The 26,336-nt window shown below is 35.9% G+C and overlaps 1 protein-coding gene across 1 annotated transcript in view; it reads right to left on the bottom strand.

The window, feature by feature from the left end:
- The window catches only part of DNAH8 (dynein axonemal heavy chain 8), a 273,301-nt gene extending 251,845 nt beyond the window's left edge, over positions 1 to 21,456 (bottom strand). The window contains exons 1-6 of the mRNA XM_090280432.1: positions 21,305 to 21,456; positions 18,241 to 18,430; positions 17,594 to 17,757; positions 10,686 to 10,862; positions 8,300 to 8,413; positions 1,852 to 1,959 (exon numbers count right to left, since the gene is read on the bottom strand). Coding sequence (XP_090136558.1) covers positions 1,852 to 1,959; positions 8,300 to 8,413; positions 10,686 to 10,862; positions 17,594 to 17,757; positions 18,241 to 18,430; positions 21,305 to 21,415 — 864 coding nt within the window. The 5' untranslated portion in view covers positions 21,416 to 21,456. The remainder of the gene's footprint in view (positions 1 to 1,851; positions 1,960 to 8,299; positions 8,414 to 10,685; positions 10,863 to 17,593; positions 17,758 to 18,240; positions 18,431 to 21,304) is intronic.
- Between the last annotated feature and the right edge of the window lie 4,880 nt (positions 21,457 to 26,336).

Genomic DNA, 26,336 nt, shown 5'->3' with positions numbered 1-26,336 from the left:
AGGAAAACCTGAACCCACCTCTGGAGAAGGTTATTGTGAAGATGAAACAATTATGGGAAACTTTCAAGATGGGAGACCATGGGAGGGGAGCTTCAGTTGAAACCCTGCACACTGAATTTGGAGCAACTTGTATATCAGGCAAAGTGACATGCTGAAAGGACAAAGCTGTAAGTGTGAACCACAGTCTTGGAGAGGTATGGCTGTGCCCCGGGTAGGTACCATACTCCAGGAGAACATATCAGAGAAAATGCTATTCACACTCCCCTTCCAACATAAGTTACACCCCTCCCCTACCAGAAACAGAATGGAAGCAAATTAGGAGTCTCAAATACAAAGGTGGCCAGATAACCAAGAATCCCAAGCAACTGAAGAAAACAAACATGGTAATAGAGGCATTAAACTCAACAGACAGGAAACACAGAAAAGATATATGTAAAATCTTTTAAAATATCTTTTATTAACAAAATTAATTCATGAAAAAGCTATGAGAGGATTTTATATCAAGAGAACTAGAGAACATGAAAATTGAAATTTTTATTATCAAAATTTTATCTATTGAAGGACTGACAAGCAATTGGGCCATAAGTGAAAAACACATGGGTGATCCCAAGCATCAAAGGACAAAGATGAAACCCCCCACCCCCCCAAAAAAGTTAAAAGAAATGGAAGATGCATTCACGGGATGAGAATAAACTGAACAGGTGGGTAAGGAATCATCAAATGCAAAATAGGTGATTTCCCAGTAATGAAGGGAGACAAAAGTCTTTGGATTGAAACAACCCAGAAACTATAGAAAAAGATAAATGTAAAAAGAACCATATCACTGAAATTTTAGAAGTTCAACGATAAAGAAAAAAGTTCTAAAAGCTTCTTGGGAGAATGGAACAGGTTTCCTAAAAAGGAAAAGCAATCAGATTCGCATCAACCTTCTCATCAACGATACTACATAGTACACAATATCTTCAAAGTTCCAGGAGAAAGTTACATTGAACTTAGAATTCAAGTCAAACTAATATTTGAGTGGTAGAACAGAATGAAGTTATCTTCAGACATGCAGGAACTAGGAGGTTCATCACACACACACTCTCTCTGAAAGAACCACTTGAGAATTTTTTTCAGCAAAAGTAATAAATCCACAATAGAGGAAAATGTGGAAGTAACAAAACAGAGGTGATCAAAGAAACTGACATGACTTAGATTTTAGTCTTAATACTTGTTGATACATAATGTTGAAAAACATTAACAATAATATGAAACTAGAAATCTCAATGTGGGACAAAAATAGCAGGAAGGAGAGAGACAAGTGACAGGGAAGGATCCTAGGGTTCTTGCCTTGTTTAGAACATAGATAATGATTAAATCTATCTTTTAATTTTTTTTAAGTTGAAATATGAATCTTACTTTTATATTCTGCTTGAATCATTCACAAAGAAATTCCATTCCTGTTTCCTGGATGATTTTTCAAATTATTTAAAATCATTAACCATGTGGCACTACATGAGAGATTTTACACAAACTACAGCACTGATGGGGGTAGCTAAAAAACCTGGTTAATTGTGGACACAAATCTGAGCTCTTGAATAAAACTATTTGCAATAGATAAATTATAAAGTCACCAGCTACATTTAAACAAAAAGCCTGGAGGCTCACCTCTGACAAGGAGAAAAGTAGTCCTTCAAGAAAGTACAACTGACTCTAGTCAACACCTTTTTTTCTTGTCCACTGGAAGTATTAAAATTCAAAACTCTGAGAGGCACCTAAAGTTCCTATTTCCCTTTTCTGGCTCAGAGGGACAGCAGTGTTAACTTTTTCAAGGAGGTACATGTGTAACTTCTTCCCTTGAAAACTTACCTTGATAAACAATGAGGTCATTCTCTCTGAGGTATTATAATACCTTGAAACACTGTGTATCATTCTGATGGCATTAATCAAATTTTGTATTCCATGTGCCATGGAAACCTAAAATTGAAATATGTTAAGTGAGTTCCATTATATAGTGAGAGGTTTAATAGCCATATCTTATAATATTCAAAACCCTAAACATACATAATATCATTTTAATCTTAAAGTAAAATTTACTAAATGCAGTGTGGTATCCTAGACTGGGTCCTGGAACAAAAAAAAGGACATCAACTTCGATAAATGGGCTAAGGGAATTCAAGATGTTAACAGGAGAAACTGGGTAAAGAGAATTTGGTATTATTGTTGCTTAAAAGTTATTTAAAAATACAGTTTTACAGATGAAAGTGATTTTAACGATTAATAGTTCAAGCTGCTCTTTTTAAAGATGAAGAAACTGATATATTGAGGGGTAAAGTCACTTACTTAGATCAGAAATCTAGGTAAAAGCAGAAATTAGACTAAAATTCATTTGCAGGTATTCAATTCAATCCACCTTTCAGCACACTTACTAATTGCCAGTAGGTTCTGAGAACACTGGGCAAAATCCAAACATAAGAAACCTATTCTGGAGGAGGTCACGGCAGAGAGGAAATGCTGTGCACAAGCAAGTCCAACAAGCAGAACAGCACAGAGAAGAGCAGAGCAAGAGCAAACATATATAAAACAATCACTGATGTTTATCGAATGCTTACCATGTGTCAGTCACTAGGGATAGAGCATCACCTAGTATCTTAATTTATGCTGACAATGACAATTTAAGGTAGGTTTTATCACATCACACCTAAGACATCACTCCAAGGTTGTACCATGACTTTACATGATACTAAGAAAGGGGGGCGGTGCCCAAGATGGGGCATCTCACTCCCACATAAAACTAAGCCACTAAATCGCTACACCCACTCTGTAGAGGTAGGCATGAAATAAAGGAGCCCTGAAGAAAAAGATAGAAACAAAACGTAGAGGTCCTGATTTCACTTCTTGTGGAGAGAGTGAAAATAAATATCCCTGGGAATCTGTCCCGCAAGTCAGTACTCATTCACTGCAGTCTGATTCCCATGATGATACAAAAAAACAAACAAACAAAACAAACACTACCCCTCAAGGAAGGAATTAATAATCTAAGAGGGTGTCAAGTAACATCTACAATGATTCTTAAAATTCATCTGTTAGATGTGCTCTGAGAGATGTTAAAATGTAAAAAAAAAAAAAAAAATTTTAGAACCTATAAAACAAAATACAGCATTATTATTCCCCCCATTTTGCACATGAGAAAATACAAAGGTAGGAAGTAACCACAGTTATGTGTCTGAGATTTTCGAGACCTGCTTTCACTATGATGCAAATCACGATGAAGGAACAGATAAGGTCAATGGCATGCTTGCTCTCAGGAGCATGCCTTTAATTGTTAGAACAATATAAAATATATAAAATATTTTTAAAATGGTGATGGAATAAATAAAACCAGGAAGAACAACTAATTCATGTACTACACACCCTAGGTATGACATAATTAAATCAATTGTATGTGGTTTATGAAAATTAACATCATTTCATAGTTAGCCTTATATGTCAGAATTCATATTGTGTTATTTGTAGATTTTTAAAAAGATCCTAATAAAAAATGTGCCCAGAAGGAGTCCTTGCCACCCTCAATAAGGCAAGTCTACAAAGTGCCCCTAACTCCAATGATAAAGGCTCAAAGATAGCATCAAATGGGTTCATTAGTACAATGCCCTTCGTCTGAATTTTAAACATCATTTATAATAGTAGCTCCTTGAATGCACAGTTCTTACTTATTTATACACAGTACTCAGACACTTTATATGTAAGATATATGACAGGACATATGCCTAAAGTACAAATACCAGAATGACAAAAACATTGAAGATAAATTCATAAAATTTATCAACAAGAAATGTAAGCATGAGTCCTCCACGCTTTTCCTGCTCAAATGACAGTGATAAACTAAACAGAAATTGCTGGTTGCCTCTAATAAGAATAAAGAAAATGAGAAAAAAAGAATCTGAAACTGCAAAAATAGTGGGTGTCTGAGTGGGAAGCAATTATATAACTATAGCTACTTCTCTAATGTCAAAAGAAAATGTTTGAAACATTTCTATATCAGAAAATGTAAAAGGCTCAATAACAATAAAATAATAATAATGTACATCCACAGATAGAAAAATTGAACAAAGTTTTATAAAATATTAGGATGAAAAGAATACCAGAACTAAAGGGTCTGAAAATTATGTGAATTTAAGCAAGCTTTTTAAATCAAGAAGTTGAAATTGGTATACCTTAAAATTTAGAGGTCTTAATAACAATAAAAAGCATTGTATCTATTTTCCAAGTTTACTTTTTATAATGAAAAACTTTAAATATATAGAAAACTGAAGAGAATAGCCTAATGATCATCTAGCACCATCACCAGATTTGACAAATGTTAACATTATTTTTTACATCAAGAGCCACTTGCAGGTAGTCCTTTTAGAGTACGCATTACATACATGTGTATTTAATATTTGCTTCTTCAATTTGTGAGTAACCCGAAATGCTTGCAATGTGGTAATTCTAATTTTTCCTGGATACAAATTTTTAAGTATATTTTATTGATTATGCTGTTACAGTTGCCCCAACGTTTACCCTTTGCCCTGCCTCCACCCGGTACTCCCCTTCCCTCCAGCAATTCCCACCCCTGCTTAGTTCATGTTCGTGGATTCTGCATATAAGTTCTTTGGCATCTATCCTTTCCTATACAATTCTTAACATCCCCTTATTTTGTTCTTACCAATTATGCTTCTTGATCCCTACACCATTTCCCCCTTTCTCCCTCTTCCCCCTCTCAGCTGATAACCCTCCAAATGATCCCCATACCCATGATTCTGTTCCTGTTCTTGTTATTTGCTTAGTTTGTTTTTGTTTTTTAAATTCAGTTGTGGATAGTTGTGTTTGTCGTCATTTTAATGTTCATAGTTTTTATCTTCTTTTTTTTTTTCTTAAATAAGTCCCTTTACCATTTCATATAAAAATGGGTTGGTGATGATGAACACCCTCAGCTTTACCTTGTCTGAGAAGCACTTTATCTGCCCTTCCATGCTAAATGATAGCTTTGCTGGATAGAGTAATCTTGGTTATAGGTCCTTGTTTTTTATCATTTTGAATACTTCTTACCAGTCCTTTCTTGCCTGCAGTTTCTTTTGAGAAATCAGCTGACAGCGGTATGGGAACCCCTTTGTAGCTAACTCTCTGCTTTTCTCTTGCTGCTTTTAAGAGTCTCTCTTTATCTTTAACCTTTGGCATTTTAATTATGATGTGATTGGTGTGGTCCTCTTTGGGTCCACCTTATTTGGAACTCTGTGCTTTCTGGGCTTGTATGTCTATGTCCTTTGCCAAATTTGGGGAGTTTTCTTTCATTATTTTTTTCACATAAGTTTTCAATTTCTTGCTCTTCCTCTTCTTCTGGCACCCCTATGATTCGGATGTTGGTATGTTTAAAGTTGTTCCAGAGATTCCTAAGCCTCTCCTCATTTTTTTTCAATTCTTATTTCTTCTTTTTGTTCCAGGTGAATGTTTATTTCTTCCTTTTGTTCCAAATCACTGATATGACTCCCAGCTTCCTTCCCTTTACTGTTGGCTCCCTTTATATTTTTATTTCATTTCGTATAACCTTCTCTTCTTCCTTTATTTTGTGGCCGTACTCAATCATTTCTCTGAGCACCGTGATCACCAGGGTTTTGAATTCTGCATCTGATAGGTTGGCTATCTCCATTTTGTTTATTTCTTTTTCTGGAGTTTTGTTCTGTTCTTCCATTTGGCCATATTTCTTTGCCTCTTCAATTTGGCAGTTTCCCTGTGTTTTTTTTCTGTGTATTGGGTAGAGCTGCTTTGACTCCATGTCTTGGTCATATGGCCTAACTAATGTAGTAGGTGCCCTGTAGGGTTCAGTGGGATAACCTCCCCTATCATGCAAGCTGGGTACTCGAGGTGTGCCCTTTATGTGGGCTGAGTATATCTTCCTCTTCTAGTTGAGCCTTGGTCGCTGTTGGCAGATCAGTGGGAGGGGCTTACCCAGGCCAGTCAGCTGCAAGGACTGGCTCTGACCACTGACCACCAACTTCTGCCCTCTGTGGAGGATCAGCTGTGCAGGGACAGGGTGGTGGTGCTGACGTGGCCTATAGCTATCTACTGGCTGCACTGGCCCTGGGGTTTCCCAGACGGTACAGGCCAAGGTCAGCCCCACTTGTGTTTTGCTTAGGGCATCCTGCATGAGCTCTAAAGCAATCTGAGATAGCTGCTACTTTGAGATTCCCAGGAGAAATCAAGCTGTGAATCTAAGCTGGCTGCTGGTAGTGACGGGCCTTGAGCTCACTGAGGCCAACTGTTGCTTGCTTGAGAGGATTTAGGAAGTAGTGAAGCATAAGCCGAGATCAGTCATTCATACAGAAAAGCAGCTTGGGTGGACCTGTAAATTTGGTGGGGTGGAGTGTCTGGGGATCTCCAAGGAGGGTCAAACAGAGTTAGCCAGGTTTATGGAGTCTTAGGTATAGCACCAGCTTGCTGGCTCTGTCGGGGGAGAGTTTAGAAAAGGGACAATGGTCTCTGTTCACCTTGATGCCAGACACTTCGGTTCCTCCCTGTATACCGCTAGTACTTTTCAAGCTGCTGCCCCAGTGCTGGAGCTCAGAGGGAGTCAGAGTAGGTGAGTCCATGTGTGTGTTAAGATTAACTGTTTGGGGCTACAGCAGTTTTTTCCACTGATTCAATCCCCACTGGTTTCTGCAACCAGGAGTTGTAGGGACTTATCTTCCTGGCTCTGGAACCCTGTGCTGGGGGCCCTGGTGTGGAACTGGGACTCCTCACTCCTGAGATAGCCCTCCCCAAATTTTTATCTACCACATGTGGGTGAGAGATTTGCCTGTTCTGTGTCTGCACCCCTCCTACCCATCTCAATGGATGTGGCTTCTTTAATGCCATAGTTGTCAGACTTCCGTTCAGCTCAATTTCTGATGGTTCTAGCTGATGGTCATTCTATATTTTAGTTGTAATTTTGCTGTGGTTGTACAAAGCAGTGAGCCATGTCTGCCTATGCTGCCATCTTGACTGGACAGACACAAATTTTAATTGCACATGTTGTAAAGCTAGTAACTGAGTCATTTAGCTGGAGTGAGCCAAGCAACAGCCATATTTCTCTATCACCATATAACCTGGGGGTTTTACTCATGGTCATCTACACAGAAGCATCTAAGATGATCTTGTGTGAAACAGATTTTATTGAGGTTCTAAAGTCCAGTTGCTGGTACTAGGGGTAGAAGTGAACAGAGAGTGAAGTTTAAGGAAGTCATAACTCTGATTTATAAACAATAAGTTGTAAACAAATTAAAATCCATCATCTCTTTACAGAATCCATTAGAAGGCTGCTTCTGAGAAATCTTCCTTTCCTTGGATGATGGATTCCCACCTGGCAGTAAGAATTACACCTGCCTGGAACTCTCAACCCATCTTTACCTCCCCAACCACGTTAAATTCCTTGGCTACCAATACCCTCTAGGGATGTGTATGAACTGCCCCTACACGTCTCTCTTCTCCAAATGTGAATAATAAGGGACACAGACTCTTTCCCTTTCCCTGCTTCCACTATAAAACTAGCATTTTACATACCCCAAAAGGCTGGTCAACAATGCCATATGGTCAATGGTGCCATGCATGTGGAGGATTTGACGGTCTCTTCCAAAATCAGAATGGAGAATGCTGAACATGTGTATCTGATACTAATACAAATTATTTTGAGAGCATTTTTATTTAGAGAGTAACTTAAAGAGGTAGCATGGTGAAGTGAGAAGAAATACAACCTGTAATGCCAAAGAGTGATGGATTCAAATTCAGTCCCATCACTTATACTTGTAGAAATGCACAAGTGCAGTTTTCTGATCTTTAAAATGAGGACTGTTGTGAATAGAGAATGAATACAGTATTCCCTCATCACGGGTATTATGCTCTAGACACACACACACACACACACACACTCGCGATAGGTGAAAATCTGCGAAGTAAGAACCTTACATTTATTTTAGTATTTATATATATTTTAAGGCTTTATAAACCCTTCCCACACACTTATAAACTGGCTTTCCTGACTTGCTTCTAAAGAGCAGAATACAACAGAAATGATGGAAAACAAATGTATTTATCTCATTTAATTCACAAATGAGGTCATACTTAGGATAATGCTATATATTTAAATGTGGGGTAAAATAATATAGTTTTAATTCATTATAGAAATATAATAGGGAAATATAGCTTTTACGTAACTTTTCTGCAGTATAGGTTTTCCCCATAGACACATAACTCATTTTTAAATGCAATAATTTTTAAACTACACTTTTAAAAGCATACTTACTAGATCATAGTTATAGAGAGGTTGACAAACTTTTTCTAGAGTGTACAAATATCTGACATTATCTTTTGATTCATTTGCTGTATCTGTGATTCTTGCATCCAAATCACGCCAATTCTAAGAAAAAAATGTAGAAAAATTCTATGACACATCAAAATATATGAGTGTGTTAAAGTTTAACCAAGAAATTTAAGCTGCTTTCCCTAATCATATATGTACTAAAATAGTAGCTACTTATTAAAGGTGATTAATATATGTTTTTATATTATTTAAGATTAAAGTTATAAACACCTTAAATCATGTACTAAAACTGAAGATTCATTCCATTTGTAATTAACATCCTGCCTGTAGGTTTAAACTGAATCTGCTTCTACTTGGAGTAAGTTTTCTAGGTTAGCTATTTACATTATTCTGGGAATTCAAGTGTAGGTCAAGTAATGAAAAGAGAACATTATTCCAGAAAAATATTCCTTCTCAGCAAAGAGAACTTTTCATATCCAGCAAGAATGAGCAGAGATGCTAAGGGACTATGGTTATATTGCCTCATTCAATACATATAACAACTAAGGAATAGCAATAGTAATAAAGAACTCCTAGAATGACTGTGGGAGAAGGGGTGGGCGGGGTGGGGGAGAAAAATGGGGGAAAATGTGGGGCAACTACAATAGAAAAACAATAAATAAATTTTTAAAAAAGAACTCCTAGAATCAATACAAAATAATTTATGAAATTTTTAAATGGGGGAAAGATATAAACAACCAGTTCACAAGATAAATGAAAACAGCCAATAAACTTTTAAAAATTAGCAACTTCAATATTAATAAGGAAAAGGCAAATACAACAAGCCATTTCCCACATGTCATATTGGAAGAAAAAAAATTAACTGATAGTATTGACAAAGCTTGGAGTATACATCCTCAGGAAATTCTCACATGTATGCATATAGAAGTTTTACTGCAGCGATGTTTGTGAACACATAAAATAAACAATTTTCCTCAAAAAAATTAAACACAGAGTTAGCATGTGACCCAGAAATTCTACTCCTATACCATATCTCCATGCTAAAACTTGTACAAGAATGTTCATAGCAGCATTATTCACAATAACCAAAAAGTGGAAACAATCCAAATGTCCATAGACTGATAAATAAAATGTGATATCATCTACAGTGGAATATTATTCAGCTGTGAAAAGCAAAGGTGTGCTGATGCATGCTACAACATGGATAAACCTTGGAAACATTATGCTAAGTGAAAGAAGGCAGTAAAACTTATTCCATTTATAAAAACCACTAAAGTGTAAACTTTAAATTGGAGAAATAGGTAGTATGTGAATTATATTTCAAGACTGTTGGAAAATAAAGAAAACTGTCTTTCCTATTTGTCTATAAACAGAAAAATGACTAGATAAAACCTGGGATATTAATATTCTGGAAAATTACACAGCTTGATCTGATAGGCATAACTCTCTAAGATACTTATTGGGGGGAAAGGAAGTTGAAGAATAATCCATTATGATACTATGTTATAAAAAAAAGAAATATAAAACTATGTAATTTCATATGTATGCAGTATAGTCATATATAAATATCACAGAAGCTGTATTTTAAAAACCAACAAATAAAAAACTTGTTGTCTCTATAAACTTATCATTCAGGAACAGGAGTTATGGGGTGGGAGGACGTTTGCTTAAGAGAGACATTTTTTAACTCAGACATAGAGAACAGTAGGTGGTTAGCAGAGGTGAAGGAGGTGGGGGAGGAGGAAGTGGATAAAGAATCAAATATATGGTGACAGAAGGAGACTGGACTGTGGGTGGTGAGTACACAATGCAATATACAGATGATGTATTATAGAATTGCATACTTGAAACTTATGTAATGTTACCTCAATAAATTTTTTAAAAGAGACACCTGTTTCCTTCATATTGTTATAAAGATACAATTTTTATATTTTATTATAAATATATATTTTAAGGAGGAGTAAAGAAAAAGGAAAGGACTGGGAAAGAATCAAGCTAAACTGTTTAATAAAAACAACCTCTAGAAAGAAAGGTAAAATAGTGGGAATGAGCTCTATGATTGAGAGGGCATTTTTGCTTTTGAATTTCTATGTAGTTTTTTACCTCAATGAGTCTCTGTTGATTTACAATTTCAAAAACAATTTAGTAGTGTCAAATTTAGTGCGCAAAATATCGAGAACTAAATTTCATTTCTACACTTCCTTTTCTTCTTCTGGAAGTAACTATAGTATATGAGAAAGCCTTACTCAAAGTTTAATACTTCTGACCACATGACTTCCATATAGGATGCAAAGAAGCAGTTCAAGAAGAGTAACTTTCCAGCTGGTTGTTCTGAAGTATACCAAACTTCAAAATGCAAGGCCTTTACCTTTAACAGTTTGGAGTGTGCAACATGAAGCACATTTATGACAGCCTTACAATTTGGCCCTTTAACCTGTTCAATGATATAATTGAATTTGGCTGACATGCGTTTCCAGTGCTCCAACTCAGTGAGTGGGCCTGAGTCATCAGCTTCTTTTCTCATCTGCTCACTCTCAATAAGGACCTGCAATCAAAAAATTCACAAAATATAGAAATGTTATTTTTTTGGTAAAAACATATGACTTTCATCTTTTCAAAGGAAGCTAAAAGTGTAAAGGACATTCAGCATTGAATAATGTTAAAAATTGCTAGCAAACTAAGAATAGATGGAAACTTCTTTAACATGATAAATATTGGGCTGGCCAAAAAATTTGTTTAGTTTTTTTTTCCATACACTGGCTCTAGTAGTACTTAGTTGTCTTTAACTTTGTTCAAAACAATTTTGTTATACTGTATTGTGGCAGCTGTCATAGCAGCATGCATTAAAAAAAAAAAACACATCAAGATTGGTGAATTTTTGTGTACCCATTTTAATAGTGAAGATGGAAGAATATATGCAACATTTTTGGAATACTATGCTTTATTATTTCAAGAAAGGTAGAAGCGCAACTGAAACGCACAAAAAAGATTTGTGCAGTGTACAGAGAAGGTGCTGTGCCTGATCAAATGTGTCAAAAGTGGTTTGCAAAGTTTTGTGCTGGAGATTTCTCGCTGGACAATGCTCCACAGTTGGGTAGACCAGTTGAAGTTGACAGCAATCAAATCAAAACATTAACTGAGAATAACCAATGTTATACCATGCAGGAATAGCTGACAGATCAATAAAGTTATTGGTGAAAATGAAAAATGTGTCTTTAATTTTACAGAAAAAAACTAAATGGATTTTTTGGCCAACCCAAGAGTACCTAGCTACCAAAAATCTACAGCAAACATACTCATAGCCAAAATTTTAGAAAATATCACTTTAAAACCAAGGACAAGACAACTTTGACACTATTACCACCCACTTCCATTCAACCTGGTAATAGAGATCCCAAAACAAGATAAGTAAACAAAAGAATTCTGATAAAAATTGGAAATGAAAAAACAGCTGACATGGTTGAGTATATTCTAAAAATTCAAGAATATGTGAAGACAAACTTTTACAATTAATAAAAGTGAGGTTGCTGGATGTATATATAAATTTCAGTAGCATTTCTTTACAAACCATATAAAAATTATAAATATAAAAATATAGCATTTCTGCCCTGCCTGGTGTGGCTCAGTGGATTGAATGCCTGCCTGCAAATCAAAGGGTCGCTGGTTTGATTCCCAGTCAGGGCACAGACTTGGGTTGAGGGCCAGGTCCCCAGTTGGGGGCACACAAGAGGCAACCATACATTGATGTTTCTCTCCTTCTCTTTCTCCCTCTCTTCCCCTCTCTCTGAAAATAAATAAGATCTTTTTTAAAATATAGCATTAACTACAACAAATAATAATGATAAAATATCAAGAGATTAACAAAAGACGTACAAGATCTTTTTGGAGAAAATTAGAAAACTTACTTCCAGCACACAAAAGAACTAAATAAATGGAGAGATATACCATGTTTGTGGATGGAAAAATTCAATAGTATAAAGATGGCACTTTCCTCTAAACTATTGTATATTTGAGGGCTGTCCAGAAAGTATCCACCCAGACACTATGAAAAATAGAGACATTTATTGAAGAAGATACAAAATACAAGAAACATTGTACATAGGAAAGAGACACCTCAGTCCCCTTCAAACAGGCACCTTGGGACCTCACACAGTTCTCCCAGCATTTCTTCTAATGTTCAAAACACTGCAAAATCCTTTGTTGGAATCACCATCAGCTGCCCCGTTGTATTTTCCCGAATCTCATCGATGGTCCTGAAATTTCTTCTCTTTCAAAGGTGATTTTAGTTTTGGGAAAAACCAGAAGTCATAGGGCACCAAATCTAGACTGTAGTGGGCTGAGTCATTTGGGTTGCCAATCTTTGTTGATGTAGCCTGTACACATTCAATATTCTCAAGTGTTCTGTTTGTCGCACACCTTCCAGAACGTGGATCATTTTCAAAAGATTCTTGACCATCTTTGAAGCATTTTGCTACACTTTGACTTGCGCTACACTCATTGCATTGTCCCCAAAAGCCTTCTGAATCATCCAAATCATTTCCACAGAGGAATGTTCAAGCTTAGTGCACACTTTGATTTGTTGCTCTATTCACTCTGTCATTTTTAATGCCATGGTCACACAGTAAACATGCTCACTCAACAGCGTCTACTGCCCCCATTGACTAATACAGTGAAGTTGCCATTGTTCACACATGCAAATTCCAGTCAGCTCTCCTTTGCTGCCAGGTTATACTGATGTCACACAAACCATTCTCATTATATTAACAATGGCTGTACTTTTTCTGGACAGACCTCGTACATTCAATGAAGTTTCAGTCAAAATCTCAAAAGGGGTTTTGATAATACTTGACAAACTAGTCTTAAAATTAATTTGGAAAAACAATTAACCAGAAATAATCGATGCAATTTTGAAGAAAAATACAGAGAGGGGCTTGCCATACCAAATGGTGATTTAGTAAAAAGCTATAGTACAAGTACAAAAAAATAAATAAGTAGACCAGTGGAATAAAAATCTTCTGGGTTCCAGAAACTTGATATGTGACAGAGGTAATATTACAAATTTGTTAGAAAAGAACAGACTATTAAATAAACAGTTCTGGGACAAAATGGCTGACTATATGGAAAAAGACAAAATTAAGATTCCAACCTCATATTATACCTACAGACAAAAATAATTCCAGGTAGATTAAAAACCTAAATGTTTAAAAAAAGGTAAAAAAAAAAAAAAAATCAAAGATGCCCTGACTGGGTGTAGCTCAGTGAGTCAGGTGTCGTCCTGCAAACAGAAAGGTCACCAGTTCAATTCCCAGTAAGGGCACATGTCTGGGGTGCAGGCAAGGTCCCCAGTTGGGGGCATGAGAGAGGCAACACAAGGCAACCAATCAATGTTATCAATGTTTCTCTCACATTAATGTTTCTCTCCCTCTCTTCCCTTTCTAAAAATAAATCTTTAAAATATCAAAGATAGGGTAAAACTATAAAGAAAATCATGGAACTAATATCATAATTATTAAGAAAGTGGTTACTGCTAGGGGAAGAAAAGGGAATTGAAACTGGGAAAAGAAATGCAGGGGGATTGTAAGGTACTGGCAATCTTCTATTTTTTAACTATACAAAGGTTATGCAACTATTAATTTTACAATAATTTATTTATTTTATTACATTTATTCTGGTTTATTTCGCCATTAAAAAAAATAATGCAGAAGAAAAATCTTCATAACACTGGAATAGAAATGGATTTATGATACCAAATGAAAAAGTAGGACACAAGGTGGACCAAGAAAGGATTAATATCCAGAAAATATTATTTAAGCTCCGATAATTCTGTAAGATATCATCAAGCAATCTGAAATAACTAAGTAAAGGATATGAAGAGGCAATTCAACAAAGAGGAAACCTCAACAGCCATTAAACATGCTCAACCTCAACTGTATTCAAGGTAATTCAAAATAAATCAAGACACAATTTAACATCCAATGTACTGGAAAAAATTAAAAATATGACAATCTCAAGTGTAATGAAAGATCTGAAGAAATGGGAACTCTCATATGCTTCTTTAAAAATATTATAGTTAATATTTTATATTTTACAATTAATGCAACCAGTATTTGGAGAGCTTTGCAATACCCCACAAAATACCCATTCTCTACTGCTCTCAGCAGTTCCATTCGGAAACTCCTGAACATGTACAAAGTACCTGAACAAAGATATTCTTTAATACATATTTTTATTGTTTGCAATAGCAAAAAAAAGTAGAAACAACTATCTTTCTGAAGGAATAAATGAATAAACCTCTCTACCACCTTAAACAGAGGATACTAGACATAATTTAAATGTTTCCTAGATGTTGGAACATCTATATAATAAACTGATTTCTTCATAGAGAAATACCTAAGTAATTAAATTTACTTACAACAATATGAATGAAAGAGAATGTTAAATGAAAAAAAACTGTAAAAGGACTTTAAAAACACATACATAGTATATATACATATATTATTTACTTATATCTGTAATATAAGTCTTACAAATTTTTAAATGCAATAAAAATGTAAAACTTTCAAGAGAATAGGAGGAGTCAATAACATCAGGATACTGGTAATACAGAGAAGAAAGAGCGGCTTTACAAGAAAATATCTGAAGCAAAAGATATCTGGTTTAATCTCAGTTACGGAAGTGTTTTTTATATTATTTTCTGTACTTTTTTAATGTTTTTAACCTTTCATAACTTAAATTGTCATTGTATTTTCAAGAATACAAATGAGGTAAAAATACATGGTTAATTTTTCGAACATATGAAAGGTTCTATTTTTAATCCATAAAAAGCTTTTAATTTTTGTTTTAAAGATTTTATTTATTAATTTTTTTTAGAGAGAGAGGGGAAGAGAGGGAGAAAGAGAGGAAGAGATTCATTGATTGGTTGCCTCTCACACCCCCTCAACTGGGGACCTGGCCCACAACCCAAGCATGCGTCCTGACTGGGAATCGAACCAGTGACCTTTTGGTTCGCAGGCCAGCACTCAACCCACTGAGCCACACCAGCCAGGGCAAAAGCTTTTAATTTAAAACATGGTTTATGGAACTCTTTCCTAATCTAATTACAAGCTTCTCCACCTCTTTACGTAGAGGATACAAGACATAATTTAAACTTTTTAAATAGCTGAAAGTCTATATAATTTGAATAAGTGAATTTAAAAATGGAAGTGGACCTTGAAATTAACTTTAAATTTTAAATTAAACAACCCTTTTGATGTTTAATTCCTGTTACCTTATTCATAGATGGTAATCCAGCCTCAAATTGAATATTTCCAAGGATTCTACCCATTCTATTTTCATCTCTCTCCTTATAACCATCACTCACTCTGGCCTTACTCCTTCCTTCCTTCTAGGACCATACGGTAAAAGTTTAACTTCACATTAAATCCCATCAAATAGTTGAAAATACCATGTCACTCATAAGCCCCCTTTTTTCCCCCCAGGTCAAATGTCTGCATGGACTTTCCTTAAATGACATTATTCATATCCTTGGTCTACTCTTCTCTGAATTGTTCATTTCTTAATGACTTACAGAACTTTATATATTATAGTACTAACACTCTTTGTTATACATGCTATGTTCTCCCAGAAAGTTACTTATCTTTTAACTTTGTTGATGATGGTTTTTCCCATATGTAAAGTTACTAATTTTCCTTTTTTATGTAACCAAATCTGTCATTTGTTTCTTTCATGATTTCTGGGTTTTGTATCTTGCTTAAGAAGATATTACTGTAATTTTATGTTATGTTCTACTTCCTTTACAGTTTTTGTTTTGTTTTTCACATTATTCTTTAATTTTTTTTAATCCTAAGGATTTTTTTTTTCATTGATTTGAGAGAGGAAAGAGAGAAACATTGATGCGAGAGAGAAACATCAATTGGTTGCCTCCTGTATGCACCCCAACCAGGAATTGAACCTGCAATCTCTTGGTGTACAGGATGATGCTCCAACCAACTGAGCAATCCGGCCGGGACTTTTACATTCCTTTTTTTAGGACTGGCTTCTCTCACACATGTTTTTGAGATTCATGTTGTTTTACGTTCTCTTTTTTTTAGTTTTAGCTTTCAGACTTATGTCTGTGATCCATCTTGAATTAATTTTGTATGTGACAAGAGGACAAGGTTTATTTTTGATGTAATATTATTAAAAGATCTCTCCCATTTTCTGTATCGATTCTGCTTAATTGGATGTCAAGTGCTGCAACTGCCTAAGCTGATTTTCTTGTTTCAAGTAGCTAAATTTCCTATGTCAAACATTTTCTTTTCCTGGCTCATTATAGTGAATGAAAATCTATACTGATTGATCTAATAAATGGAGGTCTCCTTGGCCATTGAGTAGGACAGGGCTTGACTTCTGCAATAGGTTACAACTCCCCCTTCCTCCAGTGGCAGAGTAGGCGGCTGCAGGAGTTCTCTGGTGTGACGTTATGCACTTCAATTATCTACTGACATCTGGAAGCAAATTCTGTGGCCCGTGCTCCAGGCCTTGGTGGAGTTTCCAAAGTCCTTCAATTTTTTTACTCCAACTGTACCTGCCCCCTTCCGACGTAGTTCTATAAATAGTAATACTGAAAATGCTTTTCTCTAAACTCTTGCTTAGTCAAGATTTTTCTCCCTCAGTCCTCACTTAACTGAAGACTTTCTTTCCTAGGTCCACTATCCTGTGTTCATGAACCAGAGATGTGTAAGCTGGTTCCTAGAGTCCTCTTTCAGGGCAATTACAGTATTTTTTTAGGGCAACTGCAAGATTTTTACTAGTGTTTATAATATTGATATAAGTTGGCACCTCTACCCCATTCATAACGTTGCTTTTGTTACTGCCAGAGGAAATTTATTTGACCAGAGTAGTACTGATACAAGTAAGCTTAGTTTGGACTTCTCTGTCAACACACTCATTTCTCTGGATCAATCAAGAGGTATTTATTAAGTGCCCAGCACTGGTAGCTAGAGTCTCCTCATTGTGTTCTTTTCCTCTCTCCCTTCTGGAAAGTATAAACAATATACTCCTGATTCTTCATTATTTCATTCTCAACCCATGTTGTTACAGTTTCCTCCTTAATGTGATAAATATACTAACATTGATTCTAAGTGGTCCATAGAGAACAATGAATTTTGGACTGGAGGCAAGAATAGGCTGAGTTTCACAACCTTTCTTTCCTTTACTTTTAGGGATAAATTGCAGTGACTAGACCACAAATGTGACTGCAATTCATATCTGATGAATTTACTTGAGTTAGCTCACCTGTTCAATCTGTTTGTACCATATCATCAACACGTCCTCTAGCTGACGAACAGTTTCTGAATTGCTGGCTGCAACTGTCACATCTTCAAATGCATGCAGTTTAGAAAAATCAATATTATCTATCTTCTTTAACTTAACTGTTCCCTCAATACTTATTCTAGCACCTAAAAGAAAAAAAATATTGAGAAGAGGTGTTTAATGTCAATGTGGTAAATATCATTATGTGGTTTCAAGCTGGAATTACTAAAATGTTAAGAGATCTAATACTTCAGAGAAATACTATATAATTCTAATTGATCATTAGATTGTGACTTCATGGTTTGTTAATAAAATTGTGCTTTAACAATATGAAATAATTAATTATACATTTAAAAGAGTTTATAAGGAGGTATATATTTTTAAATATGGCAAAATTTTCCACAAATAATATAGGGGGAAAATCCTCTTGCTATAATGAAAAACAAAAATGAAAACTTATCTCATTCCTACTAAGATCCGTGGAAAGAGAGGTGCTAATGATTTGATACCTTATCTCTAGGTCTGTGATTACTTTAGTATCTTCTTTTAAAATGGAAATTTTTCTGTTTATTTTTAATAACATGTAGTCAATTTCCTCATTTTTAGTAAACATGAAATGTTATACTTACCATCTAAAAATGAAAGGTATCTGTTGATGGTTTCAGTGAAAATGTGTTTCTCAGATTCTCCTTGCTTAGACTGGTTTAAAGCACCCCAATTATTTGTTGCAAGAATAGCTGGTAAAAATATCTTTGCCAGCATATTCCTAATCCCAATTAGGAGACTTTTCGAGGCATCCAGAACAGTAAATAGCACTTCCTGAAAGGACAGTGTTTAAATGTTAGTTTATATGCTGATCTCATTAAGGAACTGAGAATCTTAATCTATTTTATATTACAATAACCATAGAAAATACATCTTATAAACTATTAGGGAAGCTTAAGTGGTTATGAATATTAGAGTTCTAAAATCAACAAACATATCCTGCCTCCATTTTAACCATTACATGTTTGGTGCTTTAATTTCTGCAGAGGGAAGGAGATATGGCCTGGAGCCTATAGTATGTGAGTGAAGTGAAACTAAGCCTCCTGCATAAAGAAAGTTCTCAGTTGAAAGTTACCTGCTCTCCAAAAAGGAAATAAGAATAACTGTGTCAGTCCAGGAAAAGAGCAATGGAACTAATCCTCTGCCCAGGATTTTGCATGGGAAAAACACTGGCCAAAGGGTACAAACTTTGTTAAAAGATGAGTAAGTTTTGGGGATCTAAGCACAGCAGAGTGATTATATAGTTAACAAGTCCATATTATGTACGCGAAAGCTGCTGAGAGAGCAGATCTTATATATCATCACCAAAAAGAGAAAAGAAAATAAATGGTAAATAGGTACTGGTAATACTACAGTGGTAATCATTTCTCAATAGTTAAGTGTATTACTTTCAGTCAAGATGGAGGTATAGGTAGACATGCTTTGCCTCCTCATGCAACCATAGAAAAATTACAACCAGATCTCAAAAACAAATAACCAGAACCATCAGAAAATCAAGCTGTATGGAAGTCCGACAACCAAGGACTTAAAGAAGCCACATTCATCCAGATGCGTAGGAGGGGCAGAGTCACGGAGACAGGGTGGAGAGGTGGTGTGGCTCAGACAAGCAGTGGCAGGGGTGGTGGTGGCAGAATGGATGGTCCCACATTCATGCATGGTGGATAAAAATCAGGACGGATACCCTGGGAATGAGCAATCCCAGCCCCAGGCCCGACCACCTTGGGAGCAAGAAATCCCAGCCCCAGGTCAGACCACATAACATAGCCCAGGGTTCCAGCCCCAAGAAGATAATCCCCAATTACCTCTGGCTATAAAAACCAGTGGGGGTTGGGGCCCACATGGTCTTAGAACATATGCAAACCCCAGGGCAGCACCAACTGCATATGGGAAGTGGGTGAAGTGACTGGAAATGGGGTGAGTGCTGGGCAAATCACAGGAAGCCAGACAGCTGCACTGTCCTCTCTCTGAGCCCCCCACCACAAACAGAGCCACAAAGTGGTGAAACAGGTGGCCACACCCTGCCAATGACCTAAGGCTCTGTCCCACACATTTTGCAGGTGCCTTTGCTTCATAGGCCACCCTACTAAGACAGGGAGTAAGGCAGCTCCACCTAATACACAGAAACAAACACAGGGAGGCTGCCAGACTCAGAAGACAAAGAAACATGGCCCAAATGAAAGAACAGAACAAAAGCCCAGAAAAAGAACTAAACACAATGGAGATAGTCAATCTATCAGATGCAGAGTTCAAAACCCTGGTTATAAAAATGATTAAAGAACTTAGGGGAAGAGTTAAGGAACAGAGTGAGAACTTTAACAAAGAGATAGGTAACATTAAAATGGAGAGAGAAAACATAAAAAAGAACCAGTCAGAAATGAAGAATACAAGAGAAATGATTGAGTAAGGCCACAAAATAAAGGAAGAAGATAAGGTTATACGAAGTGAAATAAATAAAAATATACAGAGAACCAACAGTGAAGGGAAGGAAGAGAGGAGTCAAATCAATGATTTAGAACAAAGGAAGAAATAAACATTCAACCAGAAAGGAAAGAAGAAAGAAGAATGAAAAAAAATTGAGGAGAGACTTAGGAACTCTGGGACAACTTTAAATATACCAACATCCAAATCATAGGGATGCCAGAACAGCAAGAAATTGAAAACTTAAGTGAAAAAATAATGTAAGAAAACTTCCCAAATTTGATGAAGGAAATAGACATACAAGTCCAGGCAGCACAGAGAGTCCCAAACAAGGTAAACTCAAGGAGGACCACATCAAGACACATCATAATTAAAATGCCAAAAGTTCAAGATACAGAGAAAATCTTAAAAGCAGCAAGAGAAAAGCAGAGAGTTACCTACAAAGGAGTTCCCATAAAACTGTCAACTGATTTCTCAAAAGAAACTTTGCAGGCAAGGAGGAGTTGGCAAGAAGTATTCAAAGTGATGAAAAGCAAGGACCTACAACCTAGATTACTCTATCCAGCAAAACTATCATTTAGAATGAAAGGCAGATAAAGTGCTTCCTAGACAAGGTAAAGCTAAAGGAATTCATTATCACCAAGCCATTGGTACATGAAACGTTAAAGGGACTTACTTAAGAAAAGAAGATCAAAACTATGCACATTAAAATGACAACAAACTCACAACTATCAACAACTGACTCTAAAAAACAAAAATAAACACAAATTAAGCAAACAACCAGAAAAGAAACAGTATCATAGGTATGGAGAGCATCTGGAAGGTTATCAGCTGAGAAGGGGAAGGGGAAGAATGGGAGAAATAGTGCAGGAATTAAGAAGCATAATTGGTAGAAACAAAATAGGGGGGTGTTAAGAATAGTATAGCAAAGAGTGAAGCCAAAGAACTTACACGCCCAACCCATGGACATGAACTAAGGGGGGGATTGCTGGAGGGAAGGGGCGTACTGGGTGGATGGGGAAAACGGGGAAATATTGGGACAACTGTAATAGCATAATCAATAAAATATACTTTATATATATATATATATATATATATATATATATATATATACACACATAAGTGCATTAAATCAATTTGTACCCCTTACACTTACACAATCATATATCTTTATTATATCTCAATACAGCTAGATAAATGTTTATCTCTTTGAGAAAAATATAAACATACCTCATGAATATTTTTAATATTTATAGCAATATCATTGTGACAACGAACAAAAAATATGCACAGTCCTTTTAGTTTCTCGGGGGCTGCATTGTCTACATACAATCTCATCATTTTTGCCCCTTTGGTTACTCCGGCAATAGTTCGACCACATTCTGAAGACAAAAGTCAAGAATTTAGCATATGATCACATAACTGATCAATATGAGAAATTACTCTGCATCTTATACTGTTTCCTCTTGCTTCCCTTTATTGTAAGAAGTTGTGAGATGATTGTGGAATAAATTATTTTTTGTCTACAAAAAAATATCAGTATTGGAATTCTTTCATTGTGGCCTCCTCTGCCTTTCCCTCAGCTCTGAATATCTGCTCCTTTTAGTCAGGCCTCAGACCCCTGGCCTTCACATAAACTGTCCTTCTTTCCCATCCCCAATATTTTGCCTACCTAATCCCGTGTTGTCTTTCAGATCTCAGCTGAAATGCTGTGTCTCTGGGAAGCTTCACTGAGTCCCCTGAGACAACCCAGTTGCTTATTAAATATATTCATAGCACCGAATTTATATTAAATTTTTCTTTGAACTAATTTCAATGAAAACAAATCATTTAATTATAAATCTTTAACTTAAGAAACTATTAATATAACTCTGTTAGATGGCTGGTTGTAATATTAACATGCAAAATCGAAGCTCTTCTATTTACAACAATGGCCAGTTGAAAATACAACAAATAAAATTTTTAATTCCCTATCACAAAACCACAAAAATGTTTTGTATTCTCTTCCTTCCTTCCTTCGGATTTGGGGGATTCTTCCCATGCTGTGATTCTGGAGGACACTAGTCTCAGAGCCCTAGAGTGGTGGCCACCTGAAAACTAGACTAGACTCTCAGCAAGAATGTAAATCTGGAAGCCCTGGCCAGGGAGCTCAGTTGGTTAAAGTGTCATCCCAATATGTCAAAGTTACAGGTTCAATTTCTGGTCAGGGCACACACAAGAAGCAACCAAAGAATGCATAAATAAGTGGAACAACAAATTGATGTCTCTCCCTCTCTCAATTAAATAAATAAATAAAAAATTTTAAAGCATAAATCTTGAATAGAGACACATAAAGATAAAAGAGGATTTAAGAGATGTCAATCTGATGATGAATCCTAAAATAAATAAATAAGTTAAAAAAAAAAAAAAAAAAGACCTGCCCTGAAATCCCTGGAAATGCTCTATTTCTGCTCTTTCCAAGGCCTGATAGTTCAACTAATTCTAAAATTTTTGAACTACCCAAACATTTTTTTCTTACATAAGCCAGAGTCTATTTCTATTGCTTGCAGTCAAAGAACAATCATAGAATATAAGAGCATAAATGCTCATTCATGGAAGTTGGTATAAGAGCTACCTCTAACCTGAATATTCTCCCTTCCCCTTTTCCTTGACAGGAGAATCTGACTTTGTCACATTAAGCAATGTGTAGATTCCCTGGAAAACAGTGCTCTCAGCCTCCCTAGCCCCTAGGGTAGCCATGTGACACAGTTCTGGTCAATAAGACATAGACAACTTGGGCTTTCCTGATGAAAGGGTAGAGACATGACTAGTGAGGGCCTTGAACCTGGATGTGATGCCTAGAGCTTCATGGGGCAAACATGAACACAAAGCCAACATGTTAAGAATGGCAGAATAAAAAGAATCTGTTTTCTGATGGCATTGCTGAGCATCTTAACCATTGCTAGGCACTGCCTATCTTGTTATGAGAGAAAAACAGATCCCCCTCTAAGTGTTTAAGACACTATTAGGATTTCTCTGACGTACAGCTGAATATATTCTTGCCTGACAGATCCATCAATAGGGGAATGGTTTCTGAAAATCACAATGTAACTGTACTATGGAATACTGTACAACATTTTTTTAAACATAGAAAATGTCAAGTGAAAATGCAAGTCAAGAATAAAATATATGATCACATTTTAAAATGATATTAAGCATTTATATGTTGGCACATGCATATAAGAAAGACATGTAAAGGAATATTTACCATGCTGATAAACCTATTACTTTGTAGATAGCAAAAATAATGATTAAAAATAGGTATATTCTTTCTTCTGACAATTTCCCTCCTGACAATTCTTCCTGAAATGTCTTCCTAATCCACACAGAATTAGCTTCAATGATTTTCATTGAGGCATTGTTTAAAAAAGCAAAAAGTTATAAAAACTTAAATTCTAATAATAGGAGATGTTTTGAAAATAATAGTTACATTAGCCTACTGAAATGCAATGCAACTGTCTAACAAAATTTAATAGTAAAAATGTATCTAGTGGCATGGAGAAGAGAATATTATCAAATGTTAAAATCCACCATTGAGTAATATGTATGTAGAGTTGGATTCCATTTTGTAGTATGTAGGTATTTTACATATGTAACAAAATGGGATCCAACTAAACACGTTTTATATCCAAGTCTACATATCAACATATATAAAACTATATGTGTGTGTATATGCACATACACACTCTCTCTACAAATACCTCTATTTATTTTTTTATTTATAAAGGGTATTCATCAAGGAGTTTCGAGTGAGTGGGAATGTGGGTGATTTTTATTTTTCTTCTAGTGGTAGATATTTTCTTTTCTATAATTTTCAGCTACTGTTTTAATTTTTATTAAGTAATGAAAATATGGACCATACAATAATGCCCCAGTATATGAACTGGGAGAGACAGAAAATCAACAGAGCAGACCTAGTCACTACGTATGAGTGTACATATTTTGTTGGGGAAGAAAGACACATACTTAACAATTAAATGAAAATAAAACATAATCAGATGTTGTATTTTATGATGCAGACTTTAAATGACACAGGAGAGTGGGTGTGGTTTGGAACATTCTGGGAAGGCTCTGTAGAAGAGAGTGTATCAGGTCATCTGGAGGAGGGGCAGGATTTGAGTGAGTGGAGAGAAAGAACACATTCTGAAGAAGTCAAGAGGGCAGAGAAAAGCACACAGAAGTGACTCTTGCATGAACAGAAAGCACTGAAGGGACTAGCTTACAAGGAGCAGAAGACTCACGTCTGGAAGAACAAGAAATCAGACTAAACAGATACTGTGTGTCCAGGTTACTGTGGGCCTTAGTGGATAAATGAGGGGTTGGACACAATCCCATAACTAATAGCTCAAGAAGAGATTTACCTGGCAGGAATAAGCAGTGTGAAATTCAGAGGGGGAATCTGGTACTGGTTTTCAATCTGGAATGGGGAAGGCAAGAAATATGGGTCCAGCCTTCAGGCAGCAGAGGAGGAAAGTGCGAAAGGACCAGTAGGAGGGACACACTGAAGGTAAAATCTACAGGGTCTAAGGAAGAAGTCTAAGACCAAAATGATGGCCATGCACTTAGTTACTAAGACAAATGTTTAACAACTTGGTAAAGTGTTAATTTTTTTAGGAATAATGTAAACAATAGGGGTAGCCAGATATTCCAATTGACATCTGTAGCAGATATAGATGTGACCCAGGACCACAGGAGCGGCTGCTGAGCTCTTGGGTGAATTTGTGACTATTTCTAGTCATCTGAGAATATGTGCACAAAATAGCCCCACCTGTTTAAGGGAAAATCCAATTAAATTATAGTAAAAATTTGTATTCCCCAAGAGAGGTCAATGATTTCTACAAGGATGTTTTCTCCTTAAATCATTATAGTAGCACCTGAAGTACATATTTGGATAGTTTTGAAGACATAAGCTTTTAGTAAATTTTCTTTATAGATATAAGATTTCCCATGTATAAGAGAAAAGATAAGCTGAACTTTAACATTTATTAACCAATAGATAGCACATTACCCTGGTAAAATATCCTTACCAAAACCAGGTGCATCTCCTTCCTGGTACAATAATTTCAATGTCTTACAACCATCTTTCATTAAAAAATAAGCAAATGGTTCCAACTGTTAAATAAAAGAAAAAAATGATGATCAATAAAATGACTAGGGAACTATAATAAAATGAACCAAGCCCTGTGCTAGGCATTTTATATACTTTAATCCTCACCACTTTTTTTTTTTTTAAATGAGACTCAAACAGTTTATTCAAGATACACAGTGACAGGCACATCAGCGGCAGGATTAGAATCTGAACTAATTTTACTCTAAAATAACTGTGGTATACAGGGCGAATTCTATTTCTGAACCTAGATTAATAAGCTACATATGTAAGTGAGTAGCTACTTACCTGATCCTCCTCATAAAATCTTATAGAAGTAAATAATTGAGTCCAACTGGAGGTAAATATAAAGAATTACTGTTAAGAGTAACAATTCTTAAAAGCTGGCTCGAGGAACAGAAAAGTTATCTGATTAACATCTTGTCTAACCAATTATTTGAGTAAATGTTTTAACAATTATAATTTGACCCATATTGTAGCCAAACTAATATAAAAACTATTATGAGAGTCTTCCTATTTATGAGTATGAAGTTCTTATTTATTATGAGTAAGCATGATACTTTAGTAGGTAGAAATCTAAATAGGTCATTTAAACAAATACCCTCACACATCATTTGGGGCTATCTCTTGGGCAGTGGGTTTCTCTCCACTTAATGACCACATGTGGGAAATATCCCAGGTCTGGCAAAGCTTCTCCCACTAGGACAATGGTTCTCAAACTTGATCGTGCATCAGAGAAGTACCTAGGGATGTTTTACAAAATACAGAATGCTAGGCCTGGGGATTTGCATATCGAAAAGGTTGCAGGTGATGCTGATGCAGCTGGTCCTGGGACCATGTTTGGGAAACACCACCTAGGAGAGGAAATAGAACCACAGTGATGTGCAAGGCTCTAGCCCTTAATTTTCTGCTCTCCCATCTCAAACATCAACTTGACTCTTGCACAATTATTTCAGGTTGTAACCTGAAAGATACAAAAGCTGTCAGCACACCTATTCTTGCCCAGTTCCATAAATACTTTCTTGCTATGCCTGACTTTTATGACCCATCCGTTTTGAAAGCATACAAATTCTAAAAAGTAAAGCAGCACTTGACTGTGGTAAAAAAGAGAGAGAG

The sequence above is a fragment of the Furipterus horrens genome, unplaced genomic scaffold, assembly GCF_987537825.1.
Source record: "Furipterus horrens unplaced genomic scaffold, mFurHor1.1.pri manual_scaffold_6, whole genome shotgun sequence".
NCBI classification, from domain to species: Eukaryota; Metazoa; Chordata; class Mammalia; order Chiroptera; family Furipteridae; genus Furipterus; species Furipterus horrens.
This window is presented reverse-complemented; position numbering and strand designations above follow the sequence as displayed.